This window comes from Hoplias malabaricus, chromosome 1 (genome assembly GCF_029633855.1).
Source record: "Hoplias malabaricus isolate fHopMal1 chromosome 1, fHopMal1.hap1, whole genome shotgun sequence".
In the NCBI taxonomy this organism is placed as follows: Eukaryota; Metazoa; Chordata; class Actinopteri; order Characiformes; family Erythrinidae; genus Hoplias; species Hoplias malabaricus.
This window is the reverse complement of record NC_089800.1, coordinates 60,184,408-60,204,097: the sequence shown is the minus strand read 5'-3', so window position 1 is coordinate 60,204,097 and position 19,690 is coordinate 60,184,408. Positions and strand designations below refer to the sequence as shown.

Genomic DNA, 19,690 nt, shown 5'->3' with positions numbered 1-19,690 from the left:
ATCAGAATCTTCATTATTCTCTTACATTGTCTTTTACAGGATTTTTAACATCAGCAATGGCAAACAAAAGAAGATATATAAGGGCTCTCAGGGGGAGGATGGTACTCTCATTAAGGTAATCAGCTCTTTCGAATGAACATTAACAACTTTATTTTGTTTCAGAACCGTCACATCAAAAGCAATGTTAAAGGAGTACTTTTATCAAATCACGTGTAAGGCTGATTTTGTTGATGTATAGCTGAAAACCGGTTAAACTTAGCATTTCATAGTTTATCATTTTTTATAAGATGAATAACACCTTATTAATCCCAAAGGAATTTGCTGGAAATGATGTGGCATACACTATCTAAATTTAAATTAAGGGAAAAATTCTAGATGCCAAACATGTTTGGCTGATGGACTGAGTTCATGATCTACCTAAATCTGTTTCTTAGGTCCAGACAGACCCCTCTGGTCTGTATGTGGCTACCAGCTGCTCAGACAAAAACATCAGCATCTTTGACTTTTACACTGGAGAGTGTGTGGCCACCATGTTTGGCCACTCCGGTAAGACTTCACTATTGCATCTTTGAATAATTTGCCTTAAGACATAATGAGAAGCTAAGAAGGCATAATGATTTCTGTGATACGAATTATATTGGAACTTGAAGATGTGAAAAATATTGCAAATGGAAGCTTGATTTTATTGTTTGTACTACATTGTGCTGCATATTTTCCTGGTTTATTTTTTTTTACAGAGGTTGTAACTGGGATGAGGTTTACCAATGATTGCAAGCACTTGATAACTGTGTCAGGAGACAGGTAAGATAATAAAGGGTCTGTTTGTTTGGTTGGATGTGTGCAGGCCTGCTCTCACCATTTTTACGTAATTGCGTAATGATCTAAAACTGAACACAGTTATTTTCCATTTGTCACAGTTGTTCACAATCATATCAAGTAAAGTTTTTGTAATCTACTGTGTTTTGACAAATATATGATAAGATATATAAAAAACTGTATAAAAACAGCTAAATTTCTTATTTCATAATAGCACTAAAACATTTTAGCAGGCAGCAATGATAAGGTTTGTTTGCAGTCAAGTTTTGTCTGTTGTGAATTTGAAACGACTGAAAAGAATTGAGTGCTATTAAACAAGGCCAGACAATCATAAGACTGTTTTGTATAATAAAACATTTGATTAGTGCAACTGCTCTTTATGAAATTTTCTCCTCAGCTGCATATTTGTATGGAGACTAAATCCTGAGCTCACCATTAGTATGAGACAACGATTGTCTGATCTAAAGCAGAAGAGCAAACCTGCACAGAAGAGCCCACTTCACAAACATAACACAATCAGGTAAACCACAAATACATACAGAGATACATATATGTACAGTGCATTCTTAGCTAGCATTGACATGATGAGACACATGTACTTACACATTCCACTGCACATACGTTATTATTTGGTATGTTGACAAAGTACTTATCAGTACCTGGTGCCCCTGTCACCACTCATCACACATATTTAAAGAACTGGACAAAGGGTACTGAGCAGAACTGAAGGGACTGATGGTGTGCTGTTTGTGCTCACTGCTAGGAGAGAAATGCACAGTGCTCCACCCATAGCCACCATGTCATCAGATAGTGATAAAGAGGTAGAGGAAGAGGAGGAAGATGAGGACAACTTTCCTCCACTGTCTTCTGGAAGCAGCACAGGAGAGGAAAATGGTAAGTCATTTACTCTTGGTGGCATTTCCAATATTGGTGAATATCATAGACTTCTTTAATACATTTGGTTTGTTGCTTTTAAGGAGCTTCAGAGGAGAAACACAATTCTGTCAACTCCTACATTAGAGAACCTCGGAAGGTAAGAGTGGTCTCACATTATACAGCACATTTCCTGTCCAAAGAAGAACGTCTCTTAATTTAGCATCTCTCTTTCACACTCCCTCTCGCTCTCTCTCTTTCTGTTTCACTCTCAGCGTTCTGAGAGCAGTGTCGGGTGTGAGGGTTCAGGTCCAAGACCGAGGCGCCGCTGGTCCAGGCGGATAGGGAGCATGGACCTTGTTGTTAAGTCCATGCTGGATTTAAGGCAGCTGGAGTCTTTTGCTGTGCCTTCTTCACCAAACAAGAACTCCAGAGAGTCTCCAGTGTTCACAGACTTTGAGCTGGGCATCACCAACAGTGTGCAGACCATTGCTGCATGGGTATAGTTTCTTTTCAAAAATATGAGGGCTAGAAGTGATTGCATTTTGTGTTTTTTAAGTTTCAAAACAGTGTTTTTTTTTTTTTTAATGTTTTCTGTGTTTTGCACAGAGCATTTAAAGCACCTTACACTTGGAAAACATTCTTGAAGCTTCTTTATTTTTTAATATTATCCCTTATGTTTTGTGCTCTGTATGTGTGTGTCATCAGGTGGCAGAGCCAGAGGAGCAGGACTCTCCAGTATTGACAGGACACATGCGTCCACATTATATCCCATTGTCTCCTCAAAGCCCTGGCGCAGAGGCTGTTGTGTTGTATTCTGAGGGCAGTGAGGACAGGGTCAGTCTGGCAGGCAGGTCAGTCACATACATTTTTACCCAGCCACAAATGGAATAACCTGTTCTAATTGTTTTGTCAGCCTGAGTCCTATTTTAATAAGACTAATAAAATAGTTTTATAGTTTTTCTATTTACCAACATGGAAAAAAGCTTGTTTCCATTTTTTAAAATGTTTTTGAAGGTGTATATTGGGTTAGTATTCTGGCAAAAATATTGCTGTGTAAGCAGTGCCTTTTTGAAGGAGTTTTGAAAATATATTAACATTTTTTCAATGTTAATCTAGAGTTGCTGTGTGTAAATTATTCTGTTAATTCCCCCTGTGTAGTGAGTATCAAGTGAAGGAGTTAGCTTATGGAGTGAGGGTGCCTAAAGTGAACTCCTGCCCTGAAAAACAGAGCCCTGACAGCGCCTGCTCTATGGATTATTCCAACAGCCGCCTGTCCAGCCCTGAGCATCCTGGAGAGGGTAAGCCAGTGGAAAAATAAACACACATAAACTAGCTGGGAGGCATTGTGTGATGTGGGCAACCTGGCTAGTGTACAGAATTAAAAACTACTGGAGAGGAAACTGAAAAAATATATAAACAACAAAATATAATTCAACAGGCTTATTGCCTTATGTCACTAACATTGTCACAGAACAGCAGGCCAGATTTGAACTGGTTTTTGACATATTTTAATGTCAATCTTTGGTGTGTGTTTACTTATAAGACTCTGAGCCCACTGAGCCACTAAGTGTAGATGGGAACTCGTCTGAGCTGGACATGGAAGACCTAGAGGAGGAAGAAGAGGAAAGTCTGAAGAGGAGTGATACCAACACCTTAGTACCTCAGACCCCAGACCAAGAGGCCTTCCTGAAGACACACTTTGGAAACCTGACAGATCTCACAACCTCAGGTAGTGTGTGTGTGTGTGTGTGTGTGTAGTATCTTACTTTGTGGAAATTTGCTTGACATGTCAGAAACTGTTCTCTTTTTCTTGCCAGCGAGCCCAACTACAGTCACTCCAAACTTCACAGACAGTGTCAGCATCTCATCTATGTTCCTCTCTCAGAGCTCCTCTGGCTGGTAAGAGAGTGAAGATTCCAGACACATTCTGTATGAGTGATATGTGTAACAGAGACTACTATAATAGATGTGACCAATATGGCAAAAAGATAACATTATATTTTTACATGTTTATATTCACTTTACACAAAAAGTATCACAATATTAATTTACATTCAGTTACAGTGAAAAGATACTACTGGTGGCATGTTAAAAAGTAAACATATCTAAAAAATGCCCATATCAAACTTTTTCAGTACAATGTTTCTAAACCTCCATTGCACTAAAGGATTTTCACTCATTTTTTGAAATATAACTTACAATTTTATGTACAGACACTATCCACAATCTGGTTAGAACAACCCACTATGTTGTTTTGTTTATCACAATTAAAAAATATATTATTTACACTACATAAAGTATATCTTCATTTCTAAATCAATTCCTTTATGCCTTATTCCTCAGTAGGCAGTCCTTTCCACTCCCCTCAGTAAAAAGCAATGAGACTAAGGCTACCAGTGGAGTTGTGCGTCCTCTGGTGTCAGAGGTGCACCCCTTGATGGAGAACCGTGTGGAGAATCTACAGCAGGAGCCTCACAGCTCTGAGAGATCCACAGATCTGCGCTTAATTCCTCAGAAGAAACGCGTCCCTTCAGCAGACTCTCGCAGAGTGACCAGCCCTGTAGCAAAAGCTGCTGCTTCTTTGGCTAACTCAGCTGGCATGAGGAAAGCCCAGTCCATACACAACATCTCCTCCGAGGGTGAGACATGCACTGAGCTGCCTTTATATAAAACACATGTATGGATTTATTAGCCACATTAATATTAATCATCATCAATCATATGTATATCAAAATGACTGCTCTGTTTATATTTATTGTTCATTATGTCAGCTCTACTTAGCATATAGGTGCAATTTGAAGTACTACAGTTAGAATGTAGTCCATCTGTTGATGTGCAACCCCATTCTTCAGTGATCAGGACAGTACAGAACAGGTATTATTTGGGTGATGAATCATTCTCAGCGCTGCAGTGACACAATGTGAAGGTAGTGTTAGTCTGTATTGTACTGTTATGAGTGGATCAGACACAGCAGGGCTTCTGGAGTTTTTAAACACCTCAGTATCATAGCTGGAATGAGAATAATCCACCACCCAAAATATACAGGCAACAGAAAAAGTGGAGCTGATAAAATGGACAAAATGAGTGTAAAAGCAAGGAGGCCATTTTAATGTTTTGGCTGACTGGTGTACATTAGGTGCACTGATGGTGGACTTTAAGAAATCCATGTTATGGCTGGAGGCAATGAAGAGAAATCTGAAACCACACCTGCGTTGTTAAACTTTCTCAACATTTCTCTTTTTCAGCTGAAATGCCTCTAACGCCCACACGCCCCTCAAAAGAGGTCGCCCCTCAGCCCCAGCATTCAGAACGTAGTCTGTCTTCCATGTCTCGCCGCACACTTCCCAGTATGCCTCTCGCCAGCCCTACGTCTCCTCAGCCCAGAGACTGCCCCACGCCAACAAAGTCCAAGTCCCGCTCCTATATGAGTCCCACCACCAGCTCCATGGCCAAGATGTCCCGCTCCATATCCATGGGGGACAGCCTGAATGTGGCCGAGTTTGGAGAGACTCTTTCCTCCTCAGACTTCCGTCGGACTCCAGATATTTCCAGTTCCAGAAACAGCTCTCAAAGCAAGCCCTCTTCCCCTGTAATCCAGTTGCCTTCTTCACCAGGCTCTTCTGCACCCCATGCTGCTGTCATCCCCACTCTGAGTGGTGGCTCCTCATCTAAAGGACTCCAAGCCAAAGTGACAGGCAGTGCTCTTCCACAGCTAATCTTGGACATCTCCACGCCTCTCCCTGATAAGCCATCAGTGGGTTCCTTCTCCCCTAATAATAAGATGTCCAAACTTGGTCAGAAGGAAGAGCTCTGTAGTAGGACTCCAGCAAGTGTGTGTCCGCTTCCAGGACCAGTTTTCCAGCCTGTCTCTAGCAATGTGCAGCCCATTATGTGTGTGTGCCCCACTGAACTCATGTACCCAGAGCAGAATCAGCTCAACTCAGTGGAGATTGTCAAGCTAGAAGAGATCCAGAGAACACCAACAGAGCCAGTCCTGGAGAATGACCCCCCTCAGAGTCAGGGCAGTGTTGTTTGTCTGCAGCCCACCAGCGGAGCCCACAACTCAGGTTTGCTGGGATGCAATTCCTCCCTCATTCTCTCATCTACACCACTACGTCTGGGTCTGCCCAAGCACTTCTTTACCAGTGGCCTCTGGCCCCTCTCTTCTTCCGTCTCTTCCATCACTTCCTCCATCTTCTCCACTTCACCCTGTCCATCCATTAACCATTACCAGCTGAAGGGTGAGGCATGCTTCCTCTCTCACTGCTCTTCCATTAACACTGCACTCTGCCTCTCCCTCAGTCTTTGTCCAGTGCACTGACCATTCCGTCTGCACCGTATACTCACTCTTCTTGTTGATATCCTTGTCTTAAAAAGTGGGCCAGTTTCACAGATCCAAATAAAACCTGTTGATTTTAAAAATGTATTTAAAAATATATATTTTTTTATTGGGATTACAGTGTATTCTGAAACATGGTTTGATCCATAACTGGGAAACTGCCTCATTTTTATTTGTGTAAATATGCAACTGACATTATTATTATTTTTTCTGTCTCTCTCTACATAAGACCCCTCTCTCAGTGTGGATTCCTGCAGACTGGTGGCCAGTGAACTTCAGAACTCTTTTAAAAAGGCCTCCCACCTCTATAGAATGGTATGTCATGACTTAAGTAAACTGGTGTTTTTCTGTCTAAATCTAGTGAACATATAGCACTGTTAAAATGGCAGTGAACCCCCTTCTTTTATTTAATTTTCAGGAAACATTCTATTAAAGTACAAGCTACTTATTTACAACATCAAGCCAAAAACAACATAAAATTTAAACAGGGGCCTCAGCTACTAATTTGTTGCAACATTTAGTGTGATGTCTTTTAATTACAGCATCCATTAATGTATTTATTATACTAGTAGAGAAGTATTACCTGAATATTCCAGCACATGGGTTTAGGAATCTGTACAGAGATGAGCAGCATAGTAAAGTTTATAATTACCTAGGCCAAAAAAAATATGAACTTGTTCTAAACATCAAAAAGCAGCAGTTATTTAGAGTTATCCATGATATATACAAAAGCTTTCATGATAATATAATATCTTATTGTGAAATTGCCAGCCACAATTCTATTTATATAATGTGTGTGTGTGTGTTCAGCTGAGCAGTTCATCAGACTCGTCTCAGGAGCAGCAGGAGATGGCTCAAGTGCTGACCGAGGCTTTTGAGGTGGTACGGACTGAGCTGAACTCACTCCCCTGCTCCAGCAGCAGCTCACTGTGTGTTCTGGGCAGCAGGGCAGTGGACATAGGGGAGGACCGGACCCTGGCTCTGCTGGAGCAGTATTCTCAACTTCTCCTCAGGGCTGTGGAAAAAAGGATGGACAGTAAAATATGACACACGCCTCCTTTCTTTTCTTTTGCTTTTAATCAGAGCACAGAGGCTGAGACGGGATCCCAAGCCATGGCTCTGCACAAGTTCCTTTAAACAGGATTTTTAAATGACAGGATTAAAGAGAGTTCTGGCAATGAGGACCGTATGGATTGTAGTTTTATTTTTTATGAGTGGAGAAGCTTTTTTCCCTTGGACTTGTATGTGCTCAGCTTGGGAGATATGCAGAATTTGTGCTGAGGGCGTTTAAAACACGTCTCTTTCCTTGCAGACTGATGGTCAGGTTCAGAGCGTTAGGACATGGCCAGAATGCACTAGAGACATTAACCTCACCGCCCTACCTCCCTTGTAAGTGTGCTCTTGCAGCACCAGTGCACTCTCCACTCTTCTATTTCACCTCATTGCCAAATATTGTGCCCTTTTCCTTATCACTATGTCTGGATGTTTGTGTTTGGGAACAGTGTCAGACTGCAGGAGACTTGCATGGCTCTAGGGCGCTGAGAGTAGAGCTCAGCTTTGCCTGATTGTTACAGCTTCTAAATGACAAACGGACCCACCCTACTCAACAGATTTAAATGTGGATTTTTTTTCTGAGTAGATCTATAAGCCAAGTGTTGTACCAGAATCCAACAGAATTCTCCCTCAGAGGGATTGGTCTTCTTGTCTCAAAAGCCAGAATTCTTTCTCGTTTATATCTTGAGGATGTTTTTATAATGTACTTGTTTTTGTTGCAGATGTGTGACTGTATTTATTTATATGTGGACGGGTCTATACCTGGAGTTATTGGTCCCCAAATCGTGATTGTGTGTGTGTGTTCTGATACTGGAAACCCCTAGTGTCAGTAAGGTGCCAGTGGAGTGTCACCAGAAAGGCGTCAGCGTTAGAGAGGGAAACAATGTACTGAGGAGTTTCTGAAATGACAGCATCCAAATGTTGGGCATGAATTTCGAAGGTCAGTTTTCTACACGATTTTTGTACTTAAATCAACATGGTGTGTTTCTGAAGAATAAGGGTGCCTTAATTTTTAACCAGCAATTAGTTGTCAAGGGTTTAATCTCATTTATAAACTCAAAGAACTTCTGAAGGATGTTTGGATGCTGTCTTCCTCAATATGATGCATTCCAGACTGTAGATTCAGACTTAACTGCCATTTAAAATAACAGAAGAGGACGACAAAACATTCTGGTGACACAGACAGAGACATTGGTAACACTTTCCTGCATGACACCTAAATAAGTCATTCATGGCAACTGACTCTGACCTAGACCTCAGTTATTAACAATTAACAACGCTGACATAAAAATTCTGAGGTGAAATGGCAGGCTTGGTTCCTCAGTCTAGTTTGAGACTTTGGCACAGTTCTGACAGTAAGACACAGTGGTATACATTGGGCTGCTTGAACAAGACTTCTGTGGCCTTTGTTTAAGAGTTGTTTTCATTCTACCATTTATATGATTTAAAAGCTGTGTCACATCAGAATTATGTCACAGGGATTAATACTAAACTACTTAGTTTAGTCAGTTACAGTGTTCTATATCAAGCCATCCAGAAAGATGTCATGAAACAACTTGTCATCTTGGCATATGCAGTCTTTTAAATGATTATTAGGCCATTAAAATAAACCTAGAATTTTATTTGTAGGTTTACATCAGTTGACATTACAAGCTCATGTAGGTGTCATGCCTGTTATCAGTAAAGAGTGCAGGGAATTCACACCCTACATCTAGGTTGTAATAGGCGAAATTACCGTTCAAAATTACCCTATAATCACCAAAATACACTGACATTTTGTACATGATCCTGTTTCTCAGGTTTAGGTTAATCCTAGACTGCAGGGCATTTTTACCGAATAATGTAATAATCTGAAACACTACATCTAGGTTGCAATGTTTCTCGAGCCACTGGCACAAACTTCCAAACTTTTCTTAAGAGTAAAACTAATAATGATGTACAGTGAAGCACTTTCATTCTAGAATATCGTAACTGAGGTGATAGCATTGTGATACTGTAGGAATACTGTATTTCCCTTGGACCTATGTGTACTGTATACTGTTCTCATACTGTTACAGAATGTGGTGCTTGTGCTAAATACAGCTAACAGAGCACTGCAAGCTATGAATACAACAGTTGTCTCTATGTTCAAAATGAAGCATTAATCTGACTCTTCAATCACAAGCCAGTCAAGCCTTGATAAAAATCCTCTCACGGTCGAGAGGTCTTCAGTTCAAGTTGTACTTTAACCTCAGTCATAAGATGATGAGTCAATGAACTATTCAGGTATCAATATTTTGAACTCAGAAACCTGTTCCTGTCACTTTTAATAAAACAAATGATCATTTTAACATAAACATATCGATATGCATGAGACCAATATTAATGATAGAGTGAGCAGAAGTTCTGTTCAAACCTAAGTCTGTCGAGTATTAATCCCTTAGCTGAACTGAGAGTGACTGAAGACATAGGATTGTATCTAAAGCCATGGGTAGGAGAGCTACTGCTAGCATGAATATACTCTGTATGCATGAAGAGTAATGGATTTTAGGGCTGAACTAGAATGCATGGTTGTATTTTGACTTGCCTAATGAACAATCATTCAGTGCTTTGCCATTCAGTAATCTCTGTGGCTGCCTGGCAACAAATCATGTACGCTAGCATTAAAAGTGGACCAGAGGGTTTTAAGACTGTTTATCATTTGCTTGTTGGCCAAACTCATGGCGTGTTTGTTTTGCACCACTCTTAATTGACATTGGTTTTATTCTCAGCCTCCTCTGGAAAAAAAAAATCAAAAAGTATGTGAATAAAACTGTATTTATTATACAGCAACTCAGGTTATTTATTACAGATTGCCATATTTGACATCAACTGATCACAACCATCCAGGAAAGACTTCTTTCCTTTTAACATTTTACAATAGTTGCCACTTTTTCAGTTGTGTAGTAATCAAGCTAAGCCCTGACCACACAGTCAGAGACCAACTTTTTTTCCCCAAAATAATTCAACCATTAAGAAGTAAATAATTGTTGTGTGTTTTGATGTGAGATGTAAATTTCCAGATGCAGTCAATTTTGATGATGATAGATTACCTTGTCACTATAAAAAAATACCTTGGACTATGTATTTGTAGCCATTTCATGCTAATATCTTAGAGGCATTAAACATTTTGAACATCTAGTTCCTATAATCACTGCTTTAATCTGGAATTTGCAAAGTTGGACCTCAAAGTTTCTGTGGGTAACACTTGCTGTTCATGAAAGGAAACATAATGATTACTTTGCAATACAGAGTCTATAGTTTGAATACTGAGCTTTGAAGACGATGTGATTCTGCTGCGGCGGCATCATCCTGAACCCACAGCTCCAGTTAGAGATTCTACCAGCTGGAAATAATTGTACTTGATGTCATACTCCATATCATACCAGAAATTTACTGCAGAGAGGGGAAAAAAACCTATCTAAGTCTAATAAAAACAATAGAGTATAATATCATCAAAAAATGTATATAAATTCCACTTCAGTACCTGCTATGCATCCATGAGACTGGCGGACATGATGGAACCAGAGAGAAGGGAGGTACAGCATCTCTCCAGCTTTCACTGTGCAGTGGACTGGATGGGTCAGCCTGTAGAAGGGGTACTGCTCCAAGTCTGGATTCAGGGGGTCTAAGGGGATCCAAGGCACCTAAAGTGAGACCAACTGTCTTAAGCTACATGAGACTTCTTGCCTTATCAGGCCTTAACAGCACAGACAATCACAATAACAGTTTGCATTTTTCTGACAATTCAAAATAAGCTAACATTTTAAATCAATGTAGCGAAAATGTGCAGAATATGGCTCATTAATCATCTTTTAAAAATGATAAATCAAGAAAAATATTTTTCCAAAACTTCAGTGGGTATCAAATTCACCTTTTCTGAATCATCTTCATCCACTATTTCAAAGCTGTCATCTTGTTTCTGCTTGTATGTAGCTGGCTGGTAGAGCTCTAAACAGATTCAAACATAAAAACACACTAAAGACACAATGAAAACTTGAGGATACTCAGAGCTTGAATTTCCTCATGATATCACTATAGTAACAAATCACCATGGAGCCATTAAGCCTTCACTTTGAGGAATGCTTGTAATTTTTAGGATATTTGTAACTGGGGCGGTGTGTTCATTAGGGAGATGGGCCAAAGGAAAAGGGAAGATTGTTTGTTTTTCTTTCGTTCTACTACAGTAAAAACCCATGGCTCTGTATTAACCAAGCTCTGCTAGATGGTTTGTCTTGCTTTTAAGTATCACAGTCCAATCAGTATTAGATTTTGTCCCATAAAGCCCTGCCTCTTTTTGGGCAATTTCAAAATAATGGAAAATTGCCCCAGACTCCTCTCAAACTCTTTTTCGAGATTCAAAGCCTTCAGTTAATTCTCAGTGTGTTCCAGGAGGGCTCACCCCAACGTACTTTCGTCATATACAAGGTGAGGCATGTTCCAAATGGCCCCCTACTCCATTCCCTACATTGCTCACTATGTAGTGAAGTATATAGGGCACTGATTTATTTTGGGCTCAACGCTGTACAAAAACCCGGAGCAGCCAAAGCCGTGTAGAGAGACCTTTATAATGAAAACTCACCACTGATAGTGTACAGTATGAAGATAAAGAGAAAGCTTTATGAATCAAGTGATTACTGGTGGTATTTCTACATGAGGTGACCGCAAAAATAAAACTCTTTGACGTTAGATGACACTCTCAAGTTAGATTCCTCATTAATTTTTACAGGGCAATGTGCCAATTGTCTAGATGGCTAGCTCTTAATTTGTCCAGCAAACAAATCACCTTAGCAGTTATCGCAACACTTTCACCCCTGAGAGATTTGGCAGGCACCGCCACTGTTTGTAACATCGTAATTAAAAATGAACACAGATGTTAAAACAAATTCTTTATGCACACAATTACATGTACAAGAAATAAACACTGAGAACTTGCTGTATGGTATGAAAGGCCGGTCAGTGGGTGGGATCAGAATGAAGGTCTTCTCTCCAGAGATGACACAGTACAGATTCTCATAGTGGTCTTTGTGCACTGCAGGGAATACAGAATTCAGTTCTGTCAGTGAAGGTATAGATTTCTCTGTGTTTTTCTTAACTTCACACTTCAGCTGAGTTACTATGAGCTGCTCGTTTAAACTTACTTGATGTGACTGCGCTTTCTTCCCCTAACCAGAAATTCACAGCATCTGGCATTTTTCCTGAAAAACATTATAAATCATATACAGATTTATCTGAACGTGTTTAAAAGATGCATCATATACATGTATCTTGTGTTATTTTCCAGTACTTCCCTTATCAGAGGTACATGTTGAATTTTTTTTATGTTTTTTTTTAATGTAAGTTCCTCCTCTTCCTAATTGTTTAAATAAAAGTTGCAGAAAAGAGATCGATTCCAGAAAATCCTTACCGCTTCATCGTTGTATTGAGGTCACAGTGATATTTTGGCTTACAAATGTATGGAGACTGCTGTGTCAAAAAATATTTATTTAAAAATCACTTATGCCCCTTTCACACACGCACAGTAATCCAAAAATGTTCTGAAGTTCACCAGGAGTTCATTTTTGGGATATGAATGCTAACAAAGGCTCACATAAATTCTAGACTAGACAAAACTATAATGTCTTTACACAAGTGTAGATGTTGTACATAAGTTGTTGATGATAAGAAGAAAATGTTAAGGTACCATTAATTCTTGTGTAATTTAGAAAAATAGTTGATATTTTAATAATTTTTATATTATCTTCATCTCCTAGAGATATTAGGACTTACTGTTACTGTAATTTTAAGATATTAAATGTAGCCTAAATTATCTTAATGAGACTTTAAATCTGAGGATATTCCAGTTTTCCATGATAACTGGAGTGTACCAGAAGGAGCTGTATATGTGAATGTGGATCTTACCTGGACTTTATATTGGCATTGCCCTAGTAAAGACATGTGAAAACGATGCAGAAAATGTACACACTGCACAGATGCTGCGCCATGCCTAAATCACATGTTTGATTTCTGCACCTGATGCAGAAAATCTCCTGTGTGTACAACCACTCTGGGACATCTATGGACCCAATACTCCAGAGTTTCTCTAGAAATTCTCTGAAGTTCATGTGTGAAAGACTCACTAGTCGGGAAGAGCAGGGTCCAATAAATAAATAAATAAATAAAATAAGCATCTTGCTTTATTTCCAGAGGTAATGTGATTTTACACCCAAACCTGCGATATTTGACCCACCAAGTGCCTCGCTCATCCAGGGGATGTGAGTCTGTACGTCTCCTGTGAGTTCTGGCAGTTCCTCGGTCAGATTGGAGCACTGTTTCTGTACATAGAATACACCGTTGCTCTTCACCTTGCCCTCTATAATGTCCAGCAGGGAGGAGAAGGTCATCTGACGCTCTTCAGGCATCACAAAGCGATCTCCGTTCACAGCATCTGCATAACCATTAGGAGTCACAGCCACGCTGATAACTTTAGAGCCAACAGCCGTTCTGAAAAAACACACAACTCCTATTAGCTGCTGAAGGCATCAGAAATCAACCTTAAACAGATCAGAGAGATCGTCTCACCTCAGGTAAGCAGGGCACCATTTAGACAAAGCTGGCCAGTCACTGAAGGCATTTCGAATGATGCAAGGTTTATTAGGAGCAATCCAGTCTCTGTAGAACTGTAGTGGAGAGAGGGGTTCATCCAGGTAGGGGACAGAGTCGTTCAAATAGAGCTCTAAGAAATACACAACACACATGTGAGTTCTTGTAACCAGCAGTCGAAATTAGCATTCTTGAAGACTCTGAAAAAACAGGGATGAATTATGCTACACACATACATCTCTTAAATAAATACACCAACCTTGTATCTACACTCATTATCCATTAAACATATATTTGAACTTTGTGGTTCTTCAATTGCAGTCTGGAAATTATCTGTCCATCTGCTTAGTGTATTTGGCTTTCTTTACACAATGCACCTGTGATCAAGAACCCATAGAACCACTGAAAAACAGGTCTAAATAAATTACTTTCAGAATAACAGTGACATTGATGTAGTAGTGACCTGTTTTTATAGAGCTGTAAAAAAAATCAGACACAGCACTGCTGCTGCAGTTTTTAAAATCTGTCCATGCATTGACCAGTTTATTAGACACTTCCACCTTGGTGGTCACCATGCAGGTGTAAAGATAGGGTCGACAGCTCAGCTGACAGCGTTATTAACCCACTGGTCTTTTATCTAATGTCAGTTTCTAGCCACATAATATTTTTTGGCTTTTTCTCATTGCAGCAGATGTTTGGATTAATTAAGAATATAAAGTTTGGACTAATGAATGAAACACATATGGACACTGACTGTACAAACTGCAATTTTATGTTCAGTCAACCTAGTGAAATTACCAAATGAGTGTGTATACACGGTAGTTTTTCAGGAAGTTAATAAGGAACCTTGTAGACTTGTGTCTGTGTAAATTCATGCACATGCATGACATGTTATGTTTTAGAGACTCTGTACTGAAGCATTACACCACTCTCCATTCTGAAACAATTCACCACTGGGTGTTTTCATCCAACAATAGTACTCAGCATGCTTGTTTGCATGCATAATAACACCATACGGATAATGTTCATTAACATGGGGTTAGATGTATTGATCTTGCAGTAATCATTTATTCATTGTCTGTAATCGCTTATACAATTCAGGGTCACAGTGGGTCTCCTGCATTTATCAGGTAGTTAGAAAAAAAATATTTACAGCCTGCCATCCAGTACCCTGCCCAAACTGCTTGTTGTTGTTTCAAGCTCCCTCCCACCTTTAAGACTCAGAGTTTTAAAACTGATAAATCTCTAACCCTAACGACTACAGTGGCACCTGTGTAGGAGGGGAGTAGTCATGTTTACATCAGATGTAGCAATGGTGAAATTAGTCATTTTCTCTGGAGTGCCCCTTTAATCCTGAACCACACAAAGCAGACACTCGGTCACTCACCACAGGCTTCTTCTGAAAACTCTCTCAAACATCTTCTCACTTTTTCCATAGCTTTTCATCTCATCTGTCACTTAGATTATAGCAGAAATATTTCATTACACAAACACACACACAACCATATCCAAAAGAAACTGAGAGGCTGCTACGACAGGTGACAGCGGATGTATTAAAGCCACTCTACTCTACATCCCGTACAGAGCCCATATCTGCACAGACCAACCATCCTCTAGAGTCAGAAGTAGAGCTCAGCCCCATGCTGCTGTTACTCCATCTCTTCCGTTCCCCTCACCCGAGAGGAAGAGCAGTGCCTGTTCCACTGCATGAGGAATGTCTCCCTCTTGTGGGTGGAGGGTACAATAACATTGTTAATTGAGATAATACACTTGGAAACACTGGACACTGACCTCTGTTAAATATTTTGTACCCGGAATTTATTTTTGGCATTCCTGTAAAAGACAGCTACAAGAATATATTAACCTATATCAAATAAATCTATGTATTGGCTTCTGTTTCGAATTCGAAATAAATTAGGGTGACCAGATCTGAGATGGTGAAAAAGAGGGCACACGTCTCGGGGGGGCGTTGTTTCATCCGAGAACTTACATTTACGTTTCGGTATAGCTTCTCGAGATGAGGGTATGGACATGAGCTTTGCCTGACGTAAACAAGGACTGCACTAGGACGTGAAGACTGACCAATTAAATGTTTACTGAGAAGGTTATCGACCAATAACGGTAGCTCTACAGTCAGACCGTCCAATCAAAAGATTTTAGGATACTTCACCACGCCCCCTTCTGACTCAAGCGAACCAATCGGAGTAGAGGAGGGCGGGACTAGTTTGTGAACGAAACGCTTCTCGAAGTTCAATGTAAGCTCTAGAAAAACAAAATCCCGGACGTTTGTGAAATTCCACTCGGACATTTTTTTAAGTCTAAAAAATAGGACATGTCCGAGTAAAAGAGGACGTCTGGTCACCCTAATTATACAGTTTGAAATTGTATGCAGCTAATGAGGTAATGATTATTAAACCAAATAACACATTTACTAAGCAAAGATTAAATAAGCGATCAATAAAATCATTTATAAATTTGCATTCATCTGTCCAGTGTTTTTTTTAATGTGAATGTCGATAGTGGCGTTGAGGAGTTGGCCCGTTTCCTCGGGTTCTCCTCACGTCTCCTGACGCTGATTAACGAGAGTCTGCGTGAAGAACCGTGCTCTGAGGAAAGGCCCGTTTTCCTGTAGCCTCCACAGTTTGAGAACACAACACGTATTTTTCTCTTTACATTTTCGGCTTGCACTATATCGATGGCCCCTGAGAAATATGGATGAAGAAGCGTCACTTGAGAGTTACTTTGACCAGTCAATTGCTGTAAGTTAAAATCCAAAGCTCGCATTTAATGCTAACAAATGCTCACAGAAATTCTAGACTCGACAAAATGATAAAGTCTTTACACAAGTGTAGGTGTTGTACACAGGTTGCTGATGTAGAGTATGTGGAAAAACCTCAAGATTTATACAATTTAAGATGTAAATGTTAAGGTAGAGTTAATTATTGTGTAATTTAGAAAAACGTAATATTTTAACCATTTTTGTATTATCTTCATCTCCTGGAGATATTAGGACTTGCTGTTACTGTAATTTTAAGACTTTAAATGTAGCCTAAGTTATCTTACTGAGAGTTAAAAACAGGAAATTCCAGTTTTCCATGATATTGATGCCTTAATATTCTGAAGAACGAGTGAGCGGGTTTGGTAAATGTATATGACTTTTTTTTTCTCCAGGGCTCATCACAGTATATTTTTGAAGGGGACTTGGGCTTGCAGGGTCCTCCACAGCTGCAGGATCCCTCCTTCCTAGCCTCTTCAATCTCTGCCCAACAGAAAGAACTGTCTGAGGACCTAGACCTGAGCTTTCTGCCTGATGAGCTTACTGCCCAAGAAGTGCCACCAGAAAATGCGACCACCATTGCAGCTGAGGACAGCGGTATATATCCAGACTGTCCACCCTCAGAGCTAACAGATGGAGACACAGACCCCAGTAAATCCCAGCCTGTGGCCTCCCCATTCTGCTCCCTCCCAATGACTCCCATGACGCCTATGACCCCCGTTGCCCCAGTGACAGAAAGCTCAGGAATCATCCCCCAGTTACAGTAAGACATCATCTGTCATTTAATTATAGATGCAAATGAGTTTAATTATTAATAATTATCATTAAAAATTATTTAGAAAATACAAGGAACATGCTTATTTATTTATTTTACGCTTTTTCCTATCTTTGCACATTTGATGTAATCACATTTTGGAGTTTCACAACAGCACCGAGGTCAAAATACATAGGCTGTGCTGTGTCTGAGTTCACAGGACTTTCTTATGTGTGGATCCTACATAGACGATCTAGAAAGTCCTAATCCACTTACTGACCTCTTTGGAGAACACAATAAATGTTTTGTTTTAGAACTATACCTTTAACCTTAAAGTTTTATATGTTTAAGCTGATAAGAATGATACTGTAGTATTTGTAGGTCACAGGTACAATACATCTGTAAACCTGTGTTCGATTGTGTACAGGAATATTGTGTCCACAGTAAACCTGGCTTGTCCTCTAGACCTAAAGGCCATTGCTCTTCAGGCTCGGAATGCAGAGTACAATCCAAAGGTATGTCTCATATAAATATGATCTTTGATTGAAGAGATTACATTACTGTGCTTTAAACTATTGAGTTACTATTGATTCTGATGTCTTTTAAGCAGAGAAAGGAAAAGGCAAATCTCAGACAGTCAGAATGAATGAATGTTATGTCCAAACATTGTTATTTTTTTAGCGTTTTGCTGCAGTTATAATGAGAATTCGTGAGCCAAGAACCACTGCTCTCATCTTCAGCTCTGGAAAGATGGTGTGCACTGGGGCAAAGAGGTTAGGCTCTTGCATTGTAATAAATCAAGCACTTAAATAATAATAAATTAACAAAACCAGACTAGTTTGTTGTTGTATATTCATTATGGTCAATTTACAAATGACATGTTCACACATTGTAAAGGACAAAGAAAATCAGGAAACCCAACAAAAAATATTATGAGGATGCAATAATGTGCATTCAACGTTTGTATGATGTCATGCCGCACGGCTGTTGGATCTAGCATGGATGCTCAAAATTAGGGGAATTGTTGACCATCCAGGTCACGTTTTATCCGGACTTTTTGTTAGTTAAGATTTCTGTTTTTCACACAGTGAGGAGCAGTCACGCCTTGCTGCAAGGAAATATGCCAGAGTTGTGCAGAAGCTTGGATTTCCAGCCAAGTTTCTTGACTTCAAAATCCAGAACATGGTTGGTAGTTGTGATGTGTGTTTTCCGATTCGGCTGGAGGGCCTGGTTCTGACTCACCAGCAGTTCAGCAGGTTTGCCCCAGCAGCTGCTCTTGTCTTTAAGTGACATAAAGTCTCACCTTTGTGTAACGGCTGCTGTCATTTTATCCCTAAAGCTATGAGCCAGAGTTGTTTCCTGGGTTGATTTACCGCATGGTGAAGCCACGTATTGTCTTGCTGATATTTGTGTCTGGAAAAGTTGTTCTTACAGGTAGGAAAGGAGTGAGATCATCCAGTGTAAATGATCTGCTTTTAGCTCTCTGCCTAATCATGTAGGTTTCATTTTGCACACAATCTCTTCTGACTGTTGATCTTAAGAGTATAACACTTTAGTGTACTCCTCATTTCACCAGGTGTTTTTTCCAATAACCCGCCTTCTCTGTTTATAATCCAGGTGCTAAAGATCGTTCTGAGATCTATGAAGCTTTTGAGAATATCTACCCAATTCTGAAAGGATTCAGGAAACAGTGAAAAGGGGGGTGGTGTGCACTTCTACTCTCTACAGCGATGTCTGAGGTTAATGTCAAGATAAAAGCCACCATTGCTGTTTAGATATTTTTGAAAACAGTACTTGAAAGTTTAAAAAGAACTAATTTAATTGAACCTTGCACATTATGTTGTTTGTATGTTTCTTTTGTCAGAATCTGTGAGCATTATTTATTTGACAAAAAAAAAGGAAATTGTGAAAATGTTTAACATATTTTGCTACATAAAGGTTGACATTCTGCCGACAACACTTTCTTGTTATTCTGCATTTATAATGTAGCATTTCCAGTATCGCGTCACGTCACAATATTCAGTCTTGTGGACCTCATTCATGGTGACTCTTTTCAAATGCTGTTGTTAGAGTTCCTTACACTTTATTTTACTAAGGTCCATTGAGGACATATGTACCAAAAACAGCTGTAATTGTAATTTTACATGACCAACTCCAAACTCCTTCTTACAGTAAAAACAGGCTGCTCACTGTGTGCTACATAGATTCTTGTGAATTTTGCAAATAAACCTTGTTGATTTTACATGTATCACAAAAGCAATTCATATGTTACTTTTTTTGCTGCTATTGCATATGTGGACTTTTGACCCCAAATCTTTTTATTTGAGATCTCTCTGAGTTTGAGCCTGTTTCTTACGCATGTCGTATCCTCCAGTTTTATGTTTTGTTGATTTTTTTCTTATGCTTGGCATCTTTCCTGAAAACCAAAACACACTACTTTTGGTATTTTTATACTTATTTTGTATTAATGTAGTGA

General features: G+C 39.6%; 3 protein-coding genes across 8 annotated transcripts in view; 2 read left to right on the top strand and 1 right to left on the bottom strand.

Annotated features, from left to right (window-relative positions):
* mapkbp1 (mitogen-activated protein kinase binding protein 1) overlaps nt 1-9,910 on the top strand; it is a 43,134-nt gene extending 33,224 nt beyond the window's left edge. For 2 of the 3 annotated variants that reach the window (XM_066669171.1, XM_066669163.1), the window contains 15 exons: nt 40-115; nt 435-546; nt 738-801; nt 1,214-1,336; nt 1,580-1,710; nt 1,794-1,849; nt 1,965-2,189; nt 2,398-2,543; nt 2,851-2,990; nt 3,236-3,421; nt 3,510-3,591; nt 4,036-4,331; nt 4,938-5,933; nt 6,261-6,346; nt 6,842-9,910. In XM_066669171.1, the coding sequence (XP_066525268.1) occupies nt 40-115; nt 435-546; nt 738-801; nt 1,214-1,336; nt 1,580-1,710; nt 1,794-1,849; nt 1,965-2,189; nt 2,398-2,543; nt 2,851-2,990; nt 3,236-3,421; nt 3,510-3,591; nt 4,036-4,331; nt 4,938-5,933; nt 6,261-6,346; nt 6,842-7,078 (2,956 nt within the window). In that variant the 3' untranslated portion in view covers nt 7,079-9,910. The remainder of the gene's footprint in view (nt 1-39; nt 116-434; nt 547-737; nt 802-1,213; nt 1,337-1,579; nt 1,711-1,793; nt 1,850-1,964; nt 2,190-2,397; nt 2,544-2,850; nt 2,991-3,235; nt 3,422-3,509; nt 3,592-4,035; nt 4,332-4,937; nt 5,934-6,260; nt 6,347-6,841) is intronic. The other variant, XM_066669180.1, reaches the window with a different exon arrangement.
* Nucleotides 6,912-15,371, bottom strand: jmjd7 (jumonji domain containing 7). Of its 2 annotated transcripts, XM_066669193.1 has the most exons (9): nt 15,292-15,371; nt 15,072-15,141; nt 13,664-13,817; nt 13,332-13,585; nt 12,244-12,300; nt 12,039-12,134; nt 10,977-11,053; nt 10,590-10,749; nt 9,913-10,498 (listed from the first exon to the last, which is right to left on the bottom strand). In XM_066669193.1, the coding sequence occupies exons 2-9, from the start codon at nt 15,118-15,120 to the stop codon at nt 10,410-10,412; spliced, it is 936 nt and encodes a 311-aa protein (XP_066525290.1). In that variant the 5' UTR covers nt 15,121-15,141; nt 15,292-15,371; the 3' UTR covers nt 9,913-10,409. The 2 variants fall into 2 exon arrangements, with proteins under 2 accessions (XP_066525301.1, XP_066525290.1); XM_066669204.1 differs by lacking the exon at nt 9,913-10,498 and adding an exon at nt 6,912-7,046 and having other exon boundaries at nt 15,072-15,356.
* Nucleotides 15,372-15,954: 583 nt separating this feature from the next.
* tbpl2 (TATA box binding protein like 2) lies at nt 15,955-19,507 on the top strand. Of its 3 annotated transcripts, XM_066680590.1 has the most exons (8): nt 15,955-16,084; nt 16,178-16,443; nt 16,856-17,223; nt 17,642-17,729; nt 17,896-17,987; nt 18,303-18,470; nt 18,554-18,648; nt 18,832-19,507. In XM_066680590.1, the coding sequence occupies exons 2-8, from the start codon at nt 16,396-16,398 to the stop codon at nt 18,906-18,908; spliced, it is 936 nt and encodes a 311-aa protein (XP_066536687.1). In that variant the 5' UTR covers nt 15,955-16,084; nt 16,178-16,395; the 3' UTR covers nt 18,909-19,507. The 3 variants fall into 3 exon arrangements, with proteins under 3 accessions (XP_066536687.1, XP_066536678.1, XP_066536697.1); XM_066680581.1 differs by having other exon boundaries at nt 15,964-16,443; XM_066680600.1 differs by having other exon boundaries at nt 15,964-16,443; nt 18,554-18,709.
* The last annotated feature ends 183 nt before the right edge of the window (nt 19,508-19,690 follow it).

What these genes read in the sequence shown, in the direction of transcription:
- jmjd7 (XM_066669193.1), bottom strand. Translation starts at nt 15,120, where the DNA reads ATGGAAAAAGTGAGAAGATGTTTGAGAGAGTTTTCAGAAGAAGCCTGT. An exon ending in AGAAAGCGCAGTCACATCAA is followed by an intron (nt 12,135 to 12,243) that starts GTAAGTTTAAAC and finishes TATTCCCTGCAG; the next exon opens with TGCACAAAGACCACTATGAG. An exon ending in GTCTCATGGATGCATAGCAG is followed by an intron (nt 10,499 to 10,589) that starts GTACTGAAGTGG and finishes CCCTCTCTGCAG; the next exon opens with TAAATTTCTGGTATGATATG.
- tbpl2 (XM_066680590.1), top strand. Translation starts at nt 16,396, where the DNA reads ATGGATGAAGAAGCGTCACTTGAGAGTTACTTTGACCAGTCAATTGCT. An exon ending in GTGTGCACTGGGGCAAAGAG is followed by an intron (nt 17,988 to 18,302) that starts GTTAGGCTCTTG and finishes TTTTTCACACAG; the next exon opens with TGAGGAGCAGTCACGCCTTG. An exon ending in TGGAAAAGTTGTTCTTACAG is followed by an intron (nt 18,649 to 18,831) that starts GTAGGAAAGGAG and finishes TTTATAATCCAG; the next exon opens with GTGCTAAAGATCGTTCTGAG.